The sequence below is a fragment of the Gossypium hirsutum genome, chromosome A12 (genome assembly GCF_007990345.1).
Source record: "Gossypium hirsutum isolate 1008001.06 chromosome A12, Gossypium_hirsutum_v2.1, whole genome shotgun sequence".
Lineage (NCBI taxonomy): Eukaryota > Viridiplantae > Streptophyta > Magnoliopsida > Malvales > Malvaceae > Gossypium > Gossypium hirsutum.
Genome location: NC_053435.1, coordinates 784,480 through 805,188, shown reverse-complemented (window position 1 = coordinate 805,188; position 20,709 = coordinate 784,480). Strand labels below are relative to the sequence as shown.

General features: G+C 34.3%; 1 protein-coding gene across 1 annotated transcript; it reads left to right on the top strand.

Annotated features, from left to right (window-relative positions):
* Window positions 1-13,644: 13,644 nt before the first annotated feature.
* LOC107930301 (probable LRR receptor-like serine/threonine-protein kinase RKF3) lies at window positions 13,645-16,239 on the top strand. Its single transcript, XM_016861927.2, has one exon. The coding sequence runs from the start codon at window positions 13,992-13,994 to the stop codon at window positions 15,876-15,878; it is 1,887 nt and encodes a 628-aa protein (XP_016717416.2). The 5' UTR covers window positions 13,645-13,991; the 3' UTR covers window positions 15,879-16,239.
* Window positions 16,240-20,709: the final 4,470 nt, after the last annotated feature.

The window sequence follows — 20,709 nt, the reverse complement described above, 5'->3', positions numbered from 1 at the left end:
GAGTATTCAATGTAATTCTAGACGGTTCAACGGGTAAGAAAAGGAAATGAAATGGTAAGTATGCAAATGGAATGAATCATGATCTTATGAAAACATTGATGAGTTAAATATGTGTTGTTATTTGGAAATCTACTTATCTTATGGTTGAATTCATGTGTATCATGGATAAGTATACTAACTTGTGAGTTTGATAATATTGTATAGGCTTATGCTAATCTTATGACATTGGTAATAATTTATGTTTAATCTATAAATTTTATTAATGAAATGGTAAGTTATGTTTAAGTTTATATATAAGAGCTTATTAAGCACTCATTGCTTACGTAGTTACTTTCCTTTGTTTATAGATAATCGAAAGCTTGATTGGTTGGAACCTCATCGGAGACCTATCACACTATCCAGCAATCATTTCGGTAGTTTTTGAGTATTTTTCCCAAGGTTAATAATGGCATGTATAGGATCTTTGTAATGGATGTTTTTGTATGTTTAAACTTTTGAAGTTATGTTTGGTTTGGTGAACTTTAATGCCTTACCAAGTTATGTCATGTTGGTCACTTTTAAGTGCTTGTAAATAAGGTTCTTTTTCTATGTTTGTGGTGGCTTGAAAATGGTCAATTGTGGTAGAATATAGTGGTTAAGTGAACTAGGTTGTATGTTTGAGATATGGTCAAATTGCTTTGGTTTGATTCATAACGTTTGATACAATTGTGGTGCCTTTAAATGACATATTGGTTAGGTGATTTAGGATGTTTGAAATAGCATGTATATGTGTGTTTGAATTGTGTTTAAATCCTTTGCTTGTGTGCCCAAATGGAATGGTTAATTGAGTATGGTTTGGCATGGAAATGGCTTGATTTTAGGTAAATTTTTGGGATCACACAGCCTGGGACACAGGTTGCCACATGGCCTGGCGACACAGTTAAGTGTCATTTGAAATTTCTTAGTGTCCCAAGTCAGTGAGTTACATAGCCTAGCACACGGCCTAGCACACGGCCGTGTATGGCAATTCAGAGAGTTACATGGTCTGGCACACAACCTGGGATACGGCTGTGTAACCCTACTCAGTGAGTTACATGAGTGAGGACATGGGCTGGGACACAGCCGTATGTCTTAAGTTCGACTATTACACAGTTAGGGCTATGTCACACGACCGTATGACTCTTATTTTCACATTTTTGTATCTTTTTCTTAAAACTTTTGTTTTGTTTCAAATTAGTCTCAAATCACTTCTAAGTTATTTTTAGAGCCTCGAAGGCGCAATTTAGAGACATAACGCATATGGTTGATTGATTTATAATAAGTTTAAGTTGTTTAATGTTATGATAATAAATGTTTTTTGATTGATCGATAATGCTCTGTAACCCTAATCTGGCGACAGAGACGGATTAGGGGTGTTACAGGTACTAACATGATACACCAAATGGCGTTCAATGTTTTTAGACAGATACATTTCACTAACATAAACACAACACATGGGCAGTCATTACTCGCCAACTTAACCGTGACTTTCCACAATTGAACACGTTTACAAATGACACATCCTTGTGCCAACCATAGACCCAGAATTTTAGAATCATATCAGTCAACCATATTTATATGCATATACTACCTTAACTCTTCATATCATTTCTGTTAAGCTGAACACGTGTTCTCGTGATTTGCCAATCCAATTTGCAATATAGCTACCCTATCGGAAACATCACAAACAACTCTCATTCTCATATAATATATATTACATATCACATATAATCAGCACTAGGCTCTTGCAACTAGGAGGGTATTTACATTAGAACCGACCATACTCATACAAAACAACATTGTTTGATACATACGTATAACCGGACACCACACCTTAACTTGTTAGGAGTAGGAATACTTACCTTATACAGTTTATATTACTTGGAGGGTTTATAATACAAAAGGAGTAAGAAGGGACTCAATAGAAACTCCAAAAAAGGAATCTACCCTATAGGTCTTTTGCCTTTATTACTTGGACCTTCGCTAGCTTCTTGAGTTAGATGAGAAAGAAATATAAATATCATATCGTTAAACTACTAAAATTTAACATGCATGCATGAATCAGTATCATGCAACCCAGAACTAGGAAGTTTCCCCCCTTACAACCAGTTCTAAAACCTATGCATACATAATTGTAAATACATAAACTCCTTTGACAATAACTTAAAGGTTTACTGGTAATTACCAGTAAGCTAATACTAATAATGGTGTCAACTAATTACTAAGAACATTCTTTGTTTGAAGCTTTCTACCTTAAGGTTTTTCAGAAGCTTAGAGGATAATTTAGGGAAGAAGATGTAAAAGTAGCACATGCAGACAATCGACATCCTTATATACCCAGACATGGAGACAAGGTTTAGTTGAAAGATTAGAAAAATCCCACTATCGCCCTTTATTCCTGTTAATAAAATCCCTTAATATTTTAAAGTTTAATCATCTACAATACTTTAGTATAGTTCTAACTCGGTCACAACCAAACTCCAACATTACTTACTGAGCCATCGTATTCACATTAAAACACGGAAACAAATCTATCGAGCTACAAAATAGTAAGTTTACCCAAAACATCTAGGGTTGGAGGATTGCTTAATAGAAGAGTTAGCCAAATGGGAAACCCATAGAATACACTGCCCAACCAAAAAAGAATATTTCACTAACTTACTCATTTTCTCCCCTTAGCATAAATGACTTAAACGCAAAATAATGACTCGATATAGTCTTCATTAGGTGGGTTGTTACAATCGACATGATTCAAAGCCCAAATATTTTGTTTCAAAAATTGCCAATTTCAAAAATGGCAAGCAACATCATGTTGCAGTGATGGTGGAAGTGACCACTTCTATTGGCACTTAGCCAAAACTCGCCTCAAGAGATGTCAATCTCTTTGTTGGTAGATGGGTTGAAAATAGTTAATGAGCTTGAGAGATTGATAGGCTTGTAAGACAAAGGGAAATATGTATGGGCATCAAATGTAATACTTTTAAAATATTCTTCAATGCTTAAATCAAAAGAGTAGAATAATGCTTAATGAAGGATTTTGATGAAATAGTTGTTAGACTCAAAAGAAAATACATGAGCATAAAACATACTTGAGTATTAATATGAAAGCCTTTAACAACCTCTGAAGTTGTTGTTTGCATGTAATCAGTTGGGACATATGTCCTTGGTCTGATAAGATTATGGCTTCAATCCTTTTGTTGATCCTAACTTTTATTAGTTGATGATGTTGGGAGTTGATAGCTATTTGTGATCCTTTGGATTTTGGGCCTTTTTTGTACGTGTGAAAATACTCAATAGGTCTTTCTATTATATGGGCTTTATCAAATTAGTCCATCTACCTATTAAATCGATCAATTTAGTTTTTGTACTATTAAAAAGAGTCATACAAAGCCAGATTTTAATAGAGTTAGCATTGATTGTTTAAAAATTTTCATTTACTATTTAACAAAATTAATATGATTCTGCAAATAAAATATTTTATTTAAAGTTAAAATGAATAAAAAAATTTCCATGTCATTTTTTAAGCCGTAAATATTAATTCTATTAAAACTTGATGTTATTTATTTGTTAATATTATAAGGACCTCCCTACCCGTTGTATTATTATTTGATGAATAAAAAGTTTTAAAAATTAATATTAATACATGATTGAGAGCTTCTAACTTGTGGGGATGTCTTTGCATTGTCCAATTATTACAAAGTTGCACTTCATTTATAATTAATAATTAAAAAAATGGTTACAGTGAATACCTTAAAAAGAAAGAAGAGATACGGTAGTTGCACCTTATTCATGATATATGCAGCATTATAGGAATAACAAGATTAATTATTATTATTATTATAGATTTGCAAGTTGAAATATTTATATATAGGCAACAGCTTCCTATTACTTTACCACTACCCTTTTTTATAGTCCTTTCAAAAATCGATTTTTTATATTATTACAAAGTGTTTAAAACGTGGAATTTATTTTGAAAAATTAAGCAGACTTTGAATCAGATGAAATATTTGATGTCATCAAGTCATAATTATAGGCATAAGAACAACATGTCCTGTAATGTTAAAGGATTAAGTTGTCGGCTTCATTTGGAGCTACAACAAGAAGCCAAGTGTTTGTGGTTTCTTTATGTATGCATGCATGTATGTATGTTAAGGATGTCTTCTTATAACAAAACAACAACTTTAAATTTTTCACTGTTGTGCGGAAGCGTGTAAAAGAGTAAAATTATTGTACTAAAAAATCACACTAAGTTCAATTCCCAGGAAAGAGAGGTGGATCATAAGGATCGCTTAAGTACCAGGTCTTTCCTAGCCAGAATATCCCTCAATCGTAATTTAATAGCACAATAAATCACTACAATCACACACACAATTCATGCAGAATAATACAATAAAGAACACAAGAATTTAACGAGGTTCAGCAAATTTTGCCTACGTCCTCGGGCACTACCAAATATATTTCACTCCAAAATACAAGTGAGAATTTACAAAGAGAGAGAGAGAAAACAATGCCTTAAGTAGAGAATGGCAAGTTTGAGATACAGAATGAGAGATGGTTATGCCTATTTATAGTTGAGGTTCAGGGATCAACTTGCAAAGTCACTTTACAATTAGGGACCATATATTGCAAATATCTCAGATTTTATTATGCCAATATCTCGATACCCATATCTTTGACTTTCCAATATTTGATACCCATATCTTTGACTTTCCAATATTTGATACCCATATCTTTGACTTTCTATTATTTGATACCCATATCTTTGATTTTCCATAAATATGGATAATTCCCAATAATCTCCACCTTGAAGATTTGATTCGAGTAATCTTATCTTCACACAATTCTCTCTGCCTTTGTCAACAACACTTGATAGTGTCTTCTTCAACTGTTAAACATGCAGAATATTGATCAAGTTCAAACAATGTTCGAACTTGATTGTTGTTACCACCTTGGTCATCATATCTGCGGGATTATCTGCAGTCTTAATCTTCTGATCGTGAATTTTCCCCTCATCAATAATTTCCCGCACAAAGTGGAAACGTACATCGATATGCTTTGTACGTGCATGATAGACTTGATTCTTTGCTAAATGAATAGCACTTTGACTATCACAATACACATTAATATGCTCCTGGACCAATCCCAAGGTTTTAACCATACCTTGTAACCAAATAGCTTCCTTTACAGCCTCTGTTACAGCCATGTATTCAGCTTCTGTGGTTGACAACGCAACTGTAGACTGCAGTGTAGACTTCCAACTTATTGGTCTTCCAGCAAGAGTAAACACATAACCAGTGGTTGATCTTCGTTTGTCCAAATCACCGGCATAATCAGAATCAACGTACCCAACAACACCTTTACCAAGTGTAGTATCCTGTTTGAACAGTAATCCAATATCCATGGTCTTATGAATATACCGTAGAATCCATTTCACAGCTTGCCAATGTCCTTTTCCAGGATTATGCATATACCTGCTCACTATACTAACTGCCTGTGAAATGTCGGGTCTTGTACACACCATTGCATACATCAAGCTACCTACTGCATTAGAATACGGAACTTGCAACATGTATTCTCGTTCCGTATTTGTCGAAGGAGATAGTTGTGCAGAAAGCTTGAAATGAGAAGCCAACGGGGTACTTACAGGTTTTGTCTGCTCGTTCATGCCAAACTGCTGTAGTACCTTTTTCAAATACTGCTTCTGAGACAAGCTAACTCTATCATGAGCTCTATCTCTCCATATTTCCATGCCGAGAATCTTTTTAGCTTCTCCTAGATCTTTCATCTCAAACTCGAGATTGAGTTGAGTCTTCAATCTTTCAATCTCAACTTTGCTCTTAGATGCTATTAGCATATCATCAACATATAAGAGCAAGTATATGAAAGTTCCTTCTTGTAGCTTCTGAAAATACACACAATGATCAAATTTACTTCTTGTGTACCTTTGCCCTTTCATGAACTGATCAAATCGTTTGTACCACTGCCTCGGAGATTGCTTCAATCCATAAAGTGACTTTGTCAGTTTGCAAACCCAATTTTCTTTTCCAGCAACCTTGAATCCATCTGGCTGAGTCATATAGATTTCCTCTTCCAAATCACCGTGTAAAAACGCGGTCTTCACATCAAGCTGAACTAGTTCAAGATCATATTGCGCAACCAAGGCTAGCAAAATCTGAATAGACGAATGCTTCACAACTGGAGAAAACACTTCATTGTAGTCTATTCCTTCTTTCTGAGCGTAACCCTTTGCTACTAATCTAGCCTTGTATCGAATTTCATTTTTATCAGGAAATCCTTCCTTCTTTGCATATACCCATTTGCATCCAATTGCCTTCTTTTCCTTGGGTAGTGTCACCAACTCCCAAGTCTTATTTTTATGAAGAGACTGCATTTCTTCATTCATTGCTTGCTTCCACTTTACACCATCAGGGTTACTTATTAATTCTGTGTAAGTAGAAGGAACATCATCATCTGTAATTGGAAGTGCATAGGCCACTATATCATCAAAGCGAGCAGGCTTATGAATCTCTCTTCTTGGCCTTCTATATGCAATTGAATCTTGTTGCTGTAGAGATTCTTGGGTAGGAACCTCTTCATCATTTGTCCCTTCAATATTAGCTGGATCATCGTTAACCTTTTCAAGCTCCACCTGCTGCAAAGTACTACTGGTTTTGTCATCCTTTTGTGAATCCTTGTACTTCAACATGGTTGATTCATCAAAAGTCACATCTCTACTGAAAACAATCTTCCTTGTATCAGGACACCAGAGACGATATCCTTTTACTCCATCAGTTATACCCAAGAATAATGCTTTCTTTGCTCTTGGGTCTAACTTAGATTCTTTTACATGATAATATGCAGTGGAACCAAATACATGCAAAGAATCATAATCAGTAGCAGATTTACCAGTCCACATCTCCATAGGAGTTTTTCCATTTATTGCAGCTGATGGCAAACGGTTAATTAGATGGCACGCATATGTAACTGCCTCAGCCCAAAATTCTTTGCCCAATCCAGCATTGGACAACATACATCGAACTTTCTCCAGTATAGTTCGATTCATTCGTTCTACCACCCTATTTTGCTGTGGTGTATCCCGAACAGTGAAGTGTCGTACAATGCCCTCATCTTGGCATACTTGTAGAAATGGATCGTTTTTGTACTCAGTACCATTATCTGATCGAAGTCGTTTGACCTTTCGACCAGTCTGAGTCTCCACCATCTTCTTCCATTTCAGAAATGCATCCAAAACTTCACTTTTTCTTTTCATTAGATACACCCATACTTTTCTTGAATAATCATCAACAAAAGTAACAAAATAGTGCATACCTCTCAAAGAAGCTACTTTGGAAGGTCCCCACACATCACTGTGAACGTAGTCCAGAATTCCTTTCGTATTATGAATTGCTGGACCAAATTTTACCCTCTTCTGCTTGCCCAGAACACAATGTTCACAGAATTCTATTTTGCAAGAATTTGCACCTTTCAATAAGCCTTGCTTCACCAATGTCTGCAAAGCTTTTTCACCAGCATGTCCCAATCGCATATGCCATAATCTGGTAGCCTCTGAATCTACATCTTTTATAGAAACTGTTGATTTTGATCCAATAACTGTACTTCCATTTAAAAAATACAAGTTATTTCTTCTTGTGCCTTTCATCACCGTCAGTTGCCCAGCTACTACTTTTAGTAATCGATCTCTCAAAGTGATTGTGAGCCCTTTAGATTCTAGGGCACCTAATGAGATGAGATTTTTCTTCAGGCTAGGTACGTAGCGAACATCTGTCAAGACTTGGATTGAGCCGTCGTGATTCTTCAATTGGACTGTACCCACTCCCATTGTCTTACAAGCACTATCATTTCCCATAAGAACAATTCCACCTTCTAGCTCTTTAAGACTAGAAAACCAGTCCTTATTAGGACACATATGGTAAGTACATCCTGAATCCAAAATCCACTCATCCTATGTAAATTATATAAAAAGAGACTTCTGGATAACATAAAAAGAATACTAATTGGGGCTTTAAATTCGTAGAAATGACTAGGCAGTACTCGTTTGACATGCCATTGCCATGCCAACCAAGCTAAAGTCTGACTCCTCATCATGCTCCGCTACACATGCATCAGAAATAGCTTTACCCTTTTGTAACTTAGGACAATTCTTTTTCCAATGCCCTTTCTCACGACAAAAAGCACATTCATCTTTGGCAGGTCTCCCTTTGGACTTACTCCTTCTACCAGATTTGTTACTGCGCGAACGACTTCTTACTGTTAAGACTTCTGTAGTTGTATCTCTGTGATCTTTTTTATCTTTCTTTCGAGTCTCAGATCTATACAACGCATTACAGACTGCATCAAATGTGATTGTATCCTTCCCATGAAGCAATGTGGTGGTAAGATGATCATATTCATCAGGAAGAGAATTCAACAACAGTAATGCCTTGTCTTCATCTTCAAATTTCTCATCCAAATTTAGCAAGTCTGCTAAAATTTTATTGAATGAGTTCACATGGTCATTCATCGACACACCGGGTGCATACGTGAATCGATAAAGTTTCTTTTTCATATAAAGCCTATTTTCAAGACTTTTTGTTAGAAACTTTTCTTCCAGTGTATTCCACAACTTCTTCGCTGATGTCTCCCTCATGACAGAGTACTTCTGCTCTTTGGCCAAACATAGGCGAATTGTTCCACATGCCTGTCTATTGATCTTGGCCCACTCCTTGTCATCCATCTTGTCAGGTTTTTCTTCAAGGGCTATATCCAGCTCTTGCTGACATAAGACATCCAGGATCTCACATTGCCACATACCAAAATTATTGGTACCATCAAATTTCTCTACTTCAAATTTCGCATTGGTCACAGTAGTCTTTGACGATGACTTTTCCATTTTTTTCTCCTCAATCCCAACTACAGTACGTGAACAGTGCCGTGAACGATCGTATTCCCCAAGTACGAATCTAGCTCTGATACCAATTGTTGTGCGGAAGCGTGTAAAAGAGTAAAATTATTGTACTAAAAAATCACACTAAGTTCAATTCCCAGGAAAGAGAGGTGGATCACAAGGATCGCTTAAGTACCAGGTCTTTCCTAGCCAGAATATCCCTCAATCGTAATTTAATAGCACAATAAATCACTACAATCACACACACAATTCATGCAGAATAATACAATAAAGAACACAAGAATTTAACGAGGTTCAGCAAATTTTGCCTACGTCCTCGAGCACTACCAAATATATTTCACTCCAAAATACAAGTGAGAATTTACAAAGAGAGAGAGAGAAAACAATGCCTTAAGTAGAGAATGGCAAGTTTGAGATACAGAATGAGAGATGGTTATGCCTATTTATAGTTGAGGTTCAGGGATCAACTTGCAAAGTCACTTTACAATTAGGGACCATATATTGCAAATATCTCAGATTTTATTATGCCAATATCTCGATACCCATATCTTTGACTTTCCAATATTTGATACCCATATCTTTGACTTTCCAATATTTGATACCCATATCTTTGACTTTCTATTATTTGATACCCATATCTTTGATTTTCCATAAATATGGATAATTCCCAATATTCACATTTATGTTGTATATTAAAAAAATTATCATTCTAATTAAAAATATTTAAAATGTGCATAACATTATTACAAAAAAAAGTACATGTTAGGAAAATAAAATCATGTTAATATATAATTTGAGTAAATATTTCAATTATTTTTTTATGAGTATAATAATAAGAATTTTATTTAATAACATAATTTAAATTTGTATTTTAGTCATTATTCAACCTAAAGTTATCAAAAGGGCTTTCGTAAGCTCATTTAACCCTAAAAATGAATATATATTATAATGACCCAAAAATTAGTAGTGTCAGAAAATGAAGTTTCGGAATCTCAATTTTATAAATCGGGCACGTAAATATTTTTATGCTAGTAATGAATTGAATTTCAATCGGTTAATTTATCGAATCAGTGCCTAATTTTAGTACAGAGACTAAATCATGTAAATAATAAAAAGAAGAATTATTAAGGAATTACAATCGGAATTTAATATGTTGGACTTATTTTCTATACATGATTAGGTGGCCGGTTACAACTTAATCATATGTATGCTATATAGTATAAATTTTAGTTAAAGTAAAGTATAAAATAAAATAAAATAAAATAAAATAAAAAGATGATATTTAGTTGATTGAAAAAGAAAGTGTTCATTCTCTTTTCAATCTAAACATTTCGAAAACAAAAAGAAAAGTGAGAGGGACGAATGGCAAGGTTTTTTCATAGATTTCAAGCATCAATTTGGTTAGTTTAATTTAGTTTTTTTTTTTGTAATTTTTATGTTTTCTAAATCCCAGTATTATAAGCTAGTCAACCATTTTATTTTCAGTATTGTTAAAGAATTAAGAAGTTGACTTTGTTAGATAGTTGAAGCTTTTGGTAATATTTTGGTAGATTTTAAGTTTAGGATAAAGGACTAAAATGTAAAGTTAATTGATGATTTTGTGCAATAGGGACCAAATTACAAAGATTTCAAAATTTTGGGGTAAAAATGAGAAATAAGGAGTTAAATTAGGCTTAGTGTGAAATTGGTATAAAACTTTAGGGTTAAATTTAAAAGTTATGTTAGTCTTGGTTTTAGGGGCTAAATTGAATAAAATACAAAGGTTGCATAATTTAGCAATTGAATGTGAAAATGAATGTAAATTGATAATTTTATGTGTTGTTTTTAATCCGTACCTAACATCGACCCGGATTGCTCGAAAAAGAAAGAAAAAGACAAAGTTGTCAACGAATAGCTCGAAGTTTACAGTTTGTATTTCTATAGTCCGAACTCTTGTAAATTGTTGCATTTTGAACTGTTTGTGCATGGTAAGAATTCGAGGTGAGTTGATTGTGATAATGAAATGGTTTTGGCTCAATTGAGTTGATTGATATACCTTAGGATTAAATTGAATGTATATGAAAAATATATATTGTTTAAAATGTGGAATTGAGTATGAAATGTGAATATATAATGTTGATATATGTAAGTTTATATGTTTATGATGGAAATAAAGGTGAAATGAGATATTTGATGTTATTGATTTATGAAATGAAATCTCTATTAACTGTTTGGGAAAGTCGGATATAGTTGGCATGCCATGGGATAAGAAGAGTTTAGGGTTGCTTAGACTACGAGTCGATGAGGCACTGGGTGCCAATTTGCTTCGGTTTAACCAATGAGACACTTGGTGTCAAATTTATTTATAGTGCTGGGCTCAACCACTTGCTTCGAATTTATCCAATGAAGCACTGGATGTCAAACTGGTGTGTTGGTTGGTTCTATGTATCCGTCAGAGTCCGAGTTGTGTTAATAGGGGAAGTAAATGGTAAACTTGAGATAATGACTTTGAAATGGAAAATAATGTTGAAATGGCAATGCTAGAATGAAATGTGAAATGGAAAATGAAATGGTGTTGATTTATGTATGAAATGAATTGAACTATGATTGATATGATCATTGTATACATGAAATTGGATTTCGATACCATATGATATGTAAATTGAATTTGCCATGTATTAGGAAAATGTGTTTGTAAAAGAATGCATATATAAACATGCACATTTGATATGATGTTTGCATAACATCATCTAGTTTCAACTTGAGCATTTAAAAGTATTATATTTTGCTTTTAATGTTCAGATGATAGAAATACATCTGAGTTATACTTAGTGTACAGTTTTATTTTCCATGTGCAGGTTAGGTACTAATCAGCTCAATCATCAAATCAACATCCAGCGACAATCTTGAACTCAAGTGTTAGTGATGTGTTTCATTTTGGGTCTTGGCATGTACCTAATAAGTCTAATGGTTATATGATGTTCATTTTGGATTACATTGTGATTTTGTGAATCATATGTAAATATTATGTGTGATGACAAAAATCATTATAATCATAACTTGTTAAGTAATTGATAGGCATGTTATTTGATTAATAGTATTTAGGTGATATACTCAGATATAGGTATGGAAAGATGATACTTATGCTATGCCATGCTTGAAATGATTTGATACTTCTTACACCTAAGTTATAAGGCTAATATGGAATCAATTGAAAGATGGTTTGAATGGTTAGATGATTGCATGTTAGGTTTAATGTTTTAGAGGTGCCATTAAAAGCTTATTGATTTAGTTGAATGTGGTCTTTTGTTTGGTTTTGATTTGTTAATTGAGGTGTCAATGGTGTCATATTGATTAGATAATTAGGTTAACTGTTAAAGTGCTGTTTTTGACTTACTAGAAATGGATAGAAAGGTACTTTGTTGATGATTTTTAAGTTATAATTGTGCTTATAAGGTACCATTTAAGTTTAGGTGAATTTGGGCATGAAATGGACCATTTAAAGATAGATTTTAACCATTTCTGAACTCAAGTATCGATATTTTGGCATTTGGTATCGATACTTGACCATATGAACAGTTTTTAAACAAATAGAATTCCAAAATGGTATCCATATTTATATAAGTATCATACCTTTTCATAAACTATCAGTACCAATTGATAAATATCGATACCTTTGATTTGCAACGAAAACAAAATTTTAAATTGGTATCGATTTTTAAAAAGGTATTGATACGGTATCGATACCAACTATGAACTTTTAGTATTAACTTAAAAACTTTGAAATTTTACAGTCTAATCTCATTTCATCTATAGATTCTCATAATTAATTCCTTACTGATTCAAATTACTGATGTATGGTATGTGATTTGTAATAATATAAATTGTATTTTAAATATGAATGTTTTTTATGTGGATTGCTTTTGCAATGAAAGTGACATTCCGTTATTCGGATCCAATGACTGGGTCGAGTAAATGGTGTTACATTTATTATATGTTAAATATGATTAAACTAAATAGTATGTATATATATAAATTGTAATATTGAATTATATTTGATCATAGTTGTTTTGGCAACGAATGTAGTATCTCGTAGCTCAAATCCGGCGATCGGTCAAGTATGGGGTGTTACAATATTACTATATATTTAATATTTATGCGCCATAAATTACATTATATTTAAAATAATATAATATTTTCAAACTTAAAAAATGGATTGAGCCGAGTTCAGGCCTTGAACGTTTGAGCCGAAGCCCGACCTATATTTTAAACTAATCTAATTGTTTGTAATTAAATAAGTGCTAGTAATTATCCTTTGATGTTTAAATTTCAGACTTGTTCGAGGCTTAAGCTACTTATTTTAAATAGCAAAGTATAGAATCGTACAAATAAATCCAACTCGAATTTGCCCATTCTTAATATTTTAATATTTTATTTTACACATTATATAAATTAAATATACCATAAAAATCATAGAAATATTAAATATTAAACTAAAAATAGTGCAAGTTATTGAAAAATGTAAAAACAAAGTAAGTTAGGTTAGGTTTTAGTAAATATGAAAAACTTGAGGCATATCTTAAATAGTATCCAACTTAAATAAATATAAATCTATAACAAATGTTGCAAAAATGTAAACCCCTGGGGATTTATGAAAAACAAAACCCCAAGTGGGAGCACGTAAAAACAAAACCAACCACATCATCAATAAAAATAAAATATTACACGACACAATGCATCATCAGCTTCCAGTCTCCTGCTACACTTCTGCCAGCTCCTTTCCTCTGTCTCTATTTCTCTTCGATCCGCACTTCACTGTTCTGTTTTTTAAAAAAAAAACCATTATACTATTTTTACGCTTAGCAACTCATCTCTCCCTCGATTCTCGTTAACTACTATTACGAAAAATAGTCAAAAAGGCTGCTTTGATGCTTTTCCCATCTCATTTTTTCAAGTCAAATCTCTCAACTAAATCACAAATCTGCCGCCCCCCTCTCTCTCTTCTTCGGCAACTCCCATTTCCTTTCTTTCCATTTCCATCCCCCTTTCCATGTACTGTAGGCTATAACAGTTACCTTTCCTTCCTCAAATGTCCCTTCTTTTTTTCTTCATTATCTTCACTTTTTCACCACTATGTTTTGCTCAAAGCAATACCCAACAACAACCATGTCCTTTAAACTTCACTATCCTCCGTCCCATCCTCCCTAACCCCAGGCCTCGTCTCAACACCTCCATGGAATGCCACTATGTTCGTCAGGGTCTCCGCCTTGTCCTTTCCGACTACCTCAAACGCAGCGATTCCTTCTACCCTCCTTTAAACACCGCCGAGTCCTGTTGGCAATCTTACCAATCCCTCGACCCCACCTTCGACATGCGTTCCAGTTGTGGTTTCCAGACCGATTGGATCTCTCAAGGTTGCATGAACTTAACCACCAGGGCTGATTTTGAAGCTTTGATCCCCAACGCCACCTTATCCGATGTCGTTTCGAATTGTAACCAGTCGTTGCAGGGCTCGGCTTGTGCTTCTTGTACTCGAAGCTTGGCCAATGTGCAAGCTTTGTACTTGACCGACAATTCAGTAGCAAACGTCTCCGACTGCACCGCTTACCCGTCTATTTACGCGGCTGCTTTCGCTAATTACCCTGGACCAACCGATGAAGCCACCGCCTCTTGTTTATTCTCGGTTGATTTTACCACAAATAACAATCGTAAAAGTAACAGACTTGGTCTGATTTTGGGTGTTTTGATTGGTGTTAGCGTTGGTTTAACTGTTTTGATTGGTGGGTCTTGGTTTGCTTATAGAAAATACCAGGATTCAAAGAGAAAGAAAGGGAAAGACAGAATCAGGAGCCTCGAGATGGGTGGTGCTGGTGGTGCTGGTTTGTCTTCCATTACTGAGAGTACCAATTTGCTTCGCTTTACCTTCGATGACATCAAGGAAGCCACTAGGAATTTCTCGAGAGACAACATTATTGGCAAAGGAGGGTATGGTAATGTGTACAAAGGTTACTTACCTGATGGCTCTGAGGTTGCTTTCAAAAGGTTCAAGAACTGTTCTGCCGCTGGTGATGCCAATTTCACACATGAAGTTGAGGTAATCGCCAGTGTTAGGCATGTGAACCTTGTTGCTTTGAGGGGATATTGTACAACCACCACCACGTTAGAAGGTCACCAAAGGATACTCGTTTGTGATTTAATGAAGAACGGTAGCTTGTACGATCATCTGTTTGGTTCCATGGAAAGGAAACTCAGTTGGCCCATGCGTCAAAAGATTGCACTAGGAACAGCTAGGGGATTGGCTTATTTACATTACGGAGCACAGCCAGCAATCATTCATAGGGATATCAAAGCGAGTAACATACTTCTGGATGATAAGTTTGAGGCCAAGGTAGCTGATTTTGGACTAGCAAAGTTCACACCAGAAGGAATGACACATTTGAGCACCAGAGTAGCTGGAACAATGGGGTATGTTGCCCCTGAATATGCTTTGTATGGTCAATTGACCGAGAGAAGCGATGTGTATAGCTTCGGCGTAGTGCTTCTTGAGTTGTTGAGTGGAAAAAAGGCACTCACGATGACTGATGATAACCAGCCTTCTCTAGTGGCTGATTGGGCATGGTCATTGGTTAAGTCTGAGAGAGCTTTGGATGTTATTGAAGATGGCATGCCGGAGTTAGGGCCACCAGAGGTTCTTGAGAAGTACGTGTTGGTCGCGGTCCTTTGCTCGCATCCGGAGTTACAATGCCGGCCAACCATGGATAAAGTAGTAAAAATGTTGGAAACAGATGTTTCAGTTCCCTCAATCCCTGAACGACCAATTCCTCTGGTGGCTCATATCGATGACATTGAGAAATCGATAAGCAGTAATGGCTCGGGTCATCTCTCTGGTTTGGCTGGCTATCAAATATTTACTTGTGAAAGCAGTCATCATTCAGGTAGTAAGGAGGAAGGGACAAGTTTAGGCGCTATTGAATAGAGAAAGCTTCCCCGATTGGTATGCTCACCCTGATTTTGAATGGTTTAGATTTTGTGCTTCACCAGTTTTAGAATTGCATATGATGTTGTAAAGATTCATTAATAGTTTCACAGTCACGTTAGGTTCATTTGAATTCAAATGATATATGGGGCACATAAGTGCTTGCCACATTTGTATGTACAGCAACTTCCTCTAGAACATCAAATTGATTTGTTCACCAAATGATGCTTATTGTTTTTTCATTTTCTGGAAATTCCTGTATATACATGTATGTCATGTTTTTGCCAATCTGTGGCATGGAGTTTTGGTCTTATGAAGAAAGAATTTGATTGTTATGTAATGCAAGAATTTGATTTCTAGACCTTGTTGCCTAATATGTAGCTCTTTGCAAGTTCTAATAATTCTGCTTAATTAATTTCCATATATATTTATGTATATATGTATGTATGTAAGTCTTCATTCAAAGATTGTTACATGACCACAAAATGATCGAGAGAGAGAGAGAAGGCCGGCCTAGTGAAAAGGACCACAAACGGCCTAGCAAGAAAGGCCATAGACAGCCAAGTGGAAAAGACCGCAGATGGTCTGGCAAACAATGCTTAGCCAGCCAGCGTCCTTGACACCACGAGCTTCTTTCCCAAACACACTGGAGAGGAAGTCACTCCAACAGAAAGGAGAAGACAGCCGCTGGAGAAGAAGCCAAGTGTGGTGACAGCAACCTTAGAGGTCCTTTAGGCCGACAGCAGAGGCAGGGAGAACGGAGAAGAGAAACACGAGATGGCCGAAAGCAAGAATAGAAGACCTTTTTGATAGCTTCTTTTATATAAAGGAAAAACGGTTAGGTTGATATATTCTTTTACATAATTTGTTCTTTTGGAACTATAGAAAGTTGGCAAATTTGCAAAAGAAATCATCCCAGGCATGCTTGTTAGAAACTGGTGCAGCTCGTGCTGGTCTAAAGCTTCGACAAGAACTGGGTGATGTTGCACCTTTCACATATCGGATGTGGCTATGTCACTTGGTCTTAGCATGTGTTTTTGACGCAGGTATATCGTATTCCCGTATGACGTATCGAATGCGACTATCGAACATGAGAGTTTGAGCAACATAGCAGTGGAGAAGAGTGATATTTTACAGATTTGGCTTTAGCAATGCCGCATCTGGTGTGAACCAAGGAAGCATCATTGTAGTTGAGGAGTCATGGTTTAAGAATTTACTGAAGATGGTTGACTGAATATATTATAAATATGAAGAAGCAGATAAGACGGCCCTGAGGTGGTTTTTTTCTTGTGTCTGGTCTTAGACTTGACCAACCACGGTTGTAAGCGTGAATTCAAACGTCTTAAAGTTGACTAGTCAAAGCAAAAAACGGTGGCTGGTAATAATAATTAAAGACTGATACTGATATTTTTGTGTGTTAATTTCTGACCTCAAGCTATGTACATAAAGCTTAAGCCAATGGTAAGTTAGGGGCCCAGAAACTGGACTACCCAATGTACTCTTGCTAGAATAGAACCCTCGGGCTTGCTTCATGCTTCATGGGAAACTTACAAGCATCACAAACCCACAATTTACGCATAATTTGAAACCAATGTCACAATTTTACCTAATGGATTAAACTACTAATGTTTAAATCATAACTCAAATTTTAAAATTCAAAAAGTATAAAGACTAAAATTAGGGATGGCAATGGGGTGAGGTGTTTTTTTGCCCACCTCGACTCCTATCCTACCTCAAACTTGTTTTTTATTTTTATTTTTCCCAATCTTTATTTTTTGATACAATGCTTAGAACTACCTGTAGCCCCTCCCCAACCCTTAAATAAGAGAATAATGTGTTTTAGCGCGCTTGAACTCATGTCCTCTTGCATTGGCAACAATGTTGATGCCAACTAAGCTAAGACTTATCGGCTAAACCCATTTTTAATTAAAAATTGGGTAAATTACACCATTAATCACTAAACTATGGTAAGTTTTCATTTTGGTCACTTAAGTAAAAAAAAGTTATAATTTGGCCACTAAATTATTTGAAAGTTTTCGTTTAAGTCATTGAACTATTCAAAAAGTTTTACTCAAGTTATTGAGTTGTTAAGTTTTTTTTAAAAAAATCTATCAACGAGCTCTTAGTGACAACTCGTTCAATTGAAAGCCAAGATCAACTTGAATTAGTCTCGCACAAAATACAGGTACTTTTCGGTAAAAAGTTTATTATCATAAATATCACAAAACGGCTCGATTTTGAAAATTTTTTTAACTTCTACTATAACTGTAAACCATTTTCTTACTCGGATTTTTCCAACACAATACGTATCAACAAATAGAAGAATATACCTTAGATCCAAGTCGATTATTGTTTGAATTTTGTTTCCTAGATTTGTGACTTCCAAAATTATTTTATGAAAAAAAAACTTGAATTATAGAAGAGAATGAGAAAGAAAGCTTCTTATTGGTGCAAACAATGTGAACAAAGAAAGCCATATAACATTGATTTTAACAACCCAGTAACTTAAATGAAAACTTTTCAATAATTCAGTGACTAAAACAAAATTTTAATCATATTAGAGTGACCGATAATATAGTTTACCCTTAAAAATTTGTCCCAAACTTGGAAATAACTTCACGATCCCATCTCACCCTAATATAAAATTATAATATAGTTATTTTCATCAGCCCCCAAATAAGAACTTGACAATCTAACCCCAAAAAATACCATATATAAATATTTTCTTACCCTAAGAGGATTGTTTATAGCCCAAAACAACAATGGACCCTGTCTCTGTTAAACCCTAAAGTTCCTTGTCAAACCATGATGTTGAACTCTGAAAACACAGCCAGTGTTTTAATTGAACACAACTACTTCTAAACAAATCCATTTCCTATTCTCAACTCCAACTGCAACCTTTTCCTTTCATTAATACTTTCATGCTTATCTCTTTGGTTAATATATACTCCGGTTTTCGTAAATTTAGAATTTAATCTTTTTATTTTTCAGATATTTTTTAGATTTCGAAATTTAGATTTATCCGTTAATATTATTAAAATTATTTTGATAAATTCATGTTCATCGCAATATTAATTTTTAATTATGTTGTTACGAAGTGAGTATTTTTTTATTTCAAAATGTCACACCATCAAATTTAATATTATTAACAATTAGATCTGAATTTTGAAATTTGAAAAATAGAATGACTAAATTTTAGAAAATAAAAGAATAGAAACTAAATTTTAAATTTGTGGGGAGTAAAGGGCCCTATTGCAAATTTTAACCCTTTTTTTTGTTGCTGTTGTTTGAGTACTGGACAAGGACTCATCAACACTTTCAACAATGTTACTGCATTTAAAGAAAAAGGACTAATTGGACACCCATGAAGCATGTGATTTTTCCCAGAAAGGCTGAAACTTTTTCAATCCTCACATCAGATCCAATTCCAAGAACTAATTTGTTGCGTTTGGAACTTCCTTTGGGGTTTAATTATGGTTTTAGTCCCTCTGCTGTGCATACCAAAATTTGTAATTTAATCCCCATATTTTAATTGAATTTAATTTGGTCCGTTTTTTTTTATAATGTTTGTTTGTATGTTCACATTGATACCTTAGAGTAATGACACAACATTTTTAATCAATAAAAAATTAAATGTCAACATTTAACACCGTTTTAAAAAGAAATTTTACATAATCAACTAACGATATTATCAATTTAGATCTACTAATGACATTACGAAAGTAAAAGACAATGTTTTCAGAATCAATCGATAATCGAACTGATTAAATCATCAACTTTCAATTCAACCAATTCGATCAATTAAAAAATAAATCTAAAAAGTATAAAAAAGGGTAAATATCAAATAAAAAAGGAATTATTGCAAATAAGGTCAATCACAAGCCTTTCGATAAACAAGAGTGTACCTACCAAATATACTCACACAATTCCCTTAAAAGTTGATAGCGATTTGTGTCATTTATCAATCCCCATTCTTGGCTTGCTCCATTAATCTCGATTTTTGTTCTTTGTTTGGACTAACTCCTTCTTTATCACCTCCACGGCGGCGGCTGCAGCTTCAGGCAATGGTGCTGGCAGTAAGGACGGGAGAAGCTGAAGAAACAACAAACTTGCCATGAGGCAGAGGGGGTTGAACGACAGTGAGTAAAAGGAAGTGGATTTTGATTTTCTTTTTTTTTTTTTATGGTTTAGGACTTTGATATTAAATTTTTAAAAGTTCAATAAATTTAGCCCTGGATAGTTACAAAAATGATAATTTTTAATTTTTAAAAATTTTGTAACTTTTTAATATTTAAGATCAAATTAATAAAATATATAAATATTAGAGGACTAAATTTATTATTAGACCAATAAAAAAATGTTCACATCAGCACTTTCGTCAAATTTTAAATGGTTGTTAACGTTTGGTGACAAAAAAAATTGATTTCATATAGTTTAGTGATCAAAATAGCAAAAGTTAAAAGTTCAATGACCAAAATAGAATAGGGGCAATACTTTAGTAACCATTTATGTACTTTACCCTTAAAATAGAATTGGGTCCTTTCCGGTTTGGCCTAAACTATTCAACCGGTTTTTTTACCAATTCTTGCATATTCATGGTTTCAAAGGTTTTCTAAGATCATACCAATTGGTGTTAAATAGTATCAAATTAAGATATATAGATTAAATTTTAGTAAAATCGTAATTAGATCTAGAGTTGAGCGTTGATTGAATCGAGTAAAAAAATTTCGAGTTAATTGAGTTGACGAGTCCTATTTTATCATCCTAACTTGATTTGAAAAATTTTCGAATCGAATCAAATCGAGTCAAATCAAGTACAATTATTCAAGTT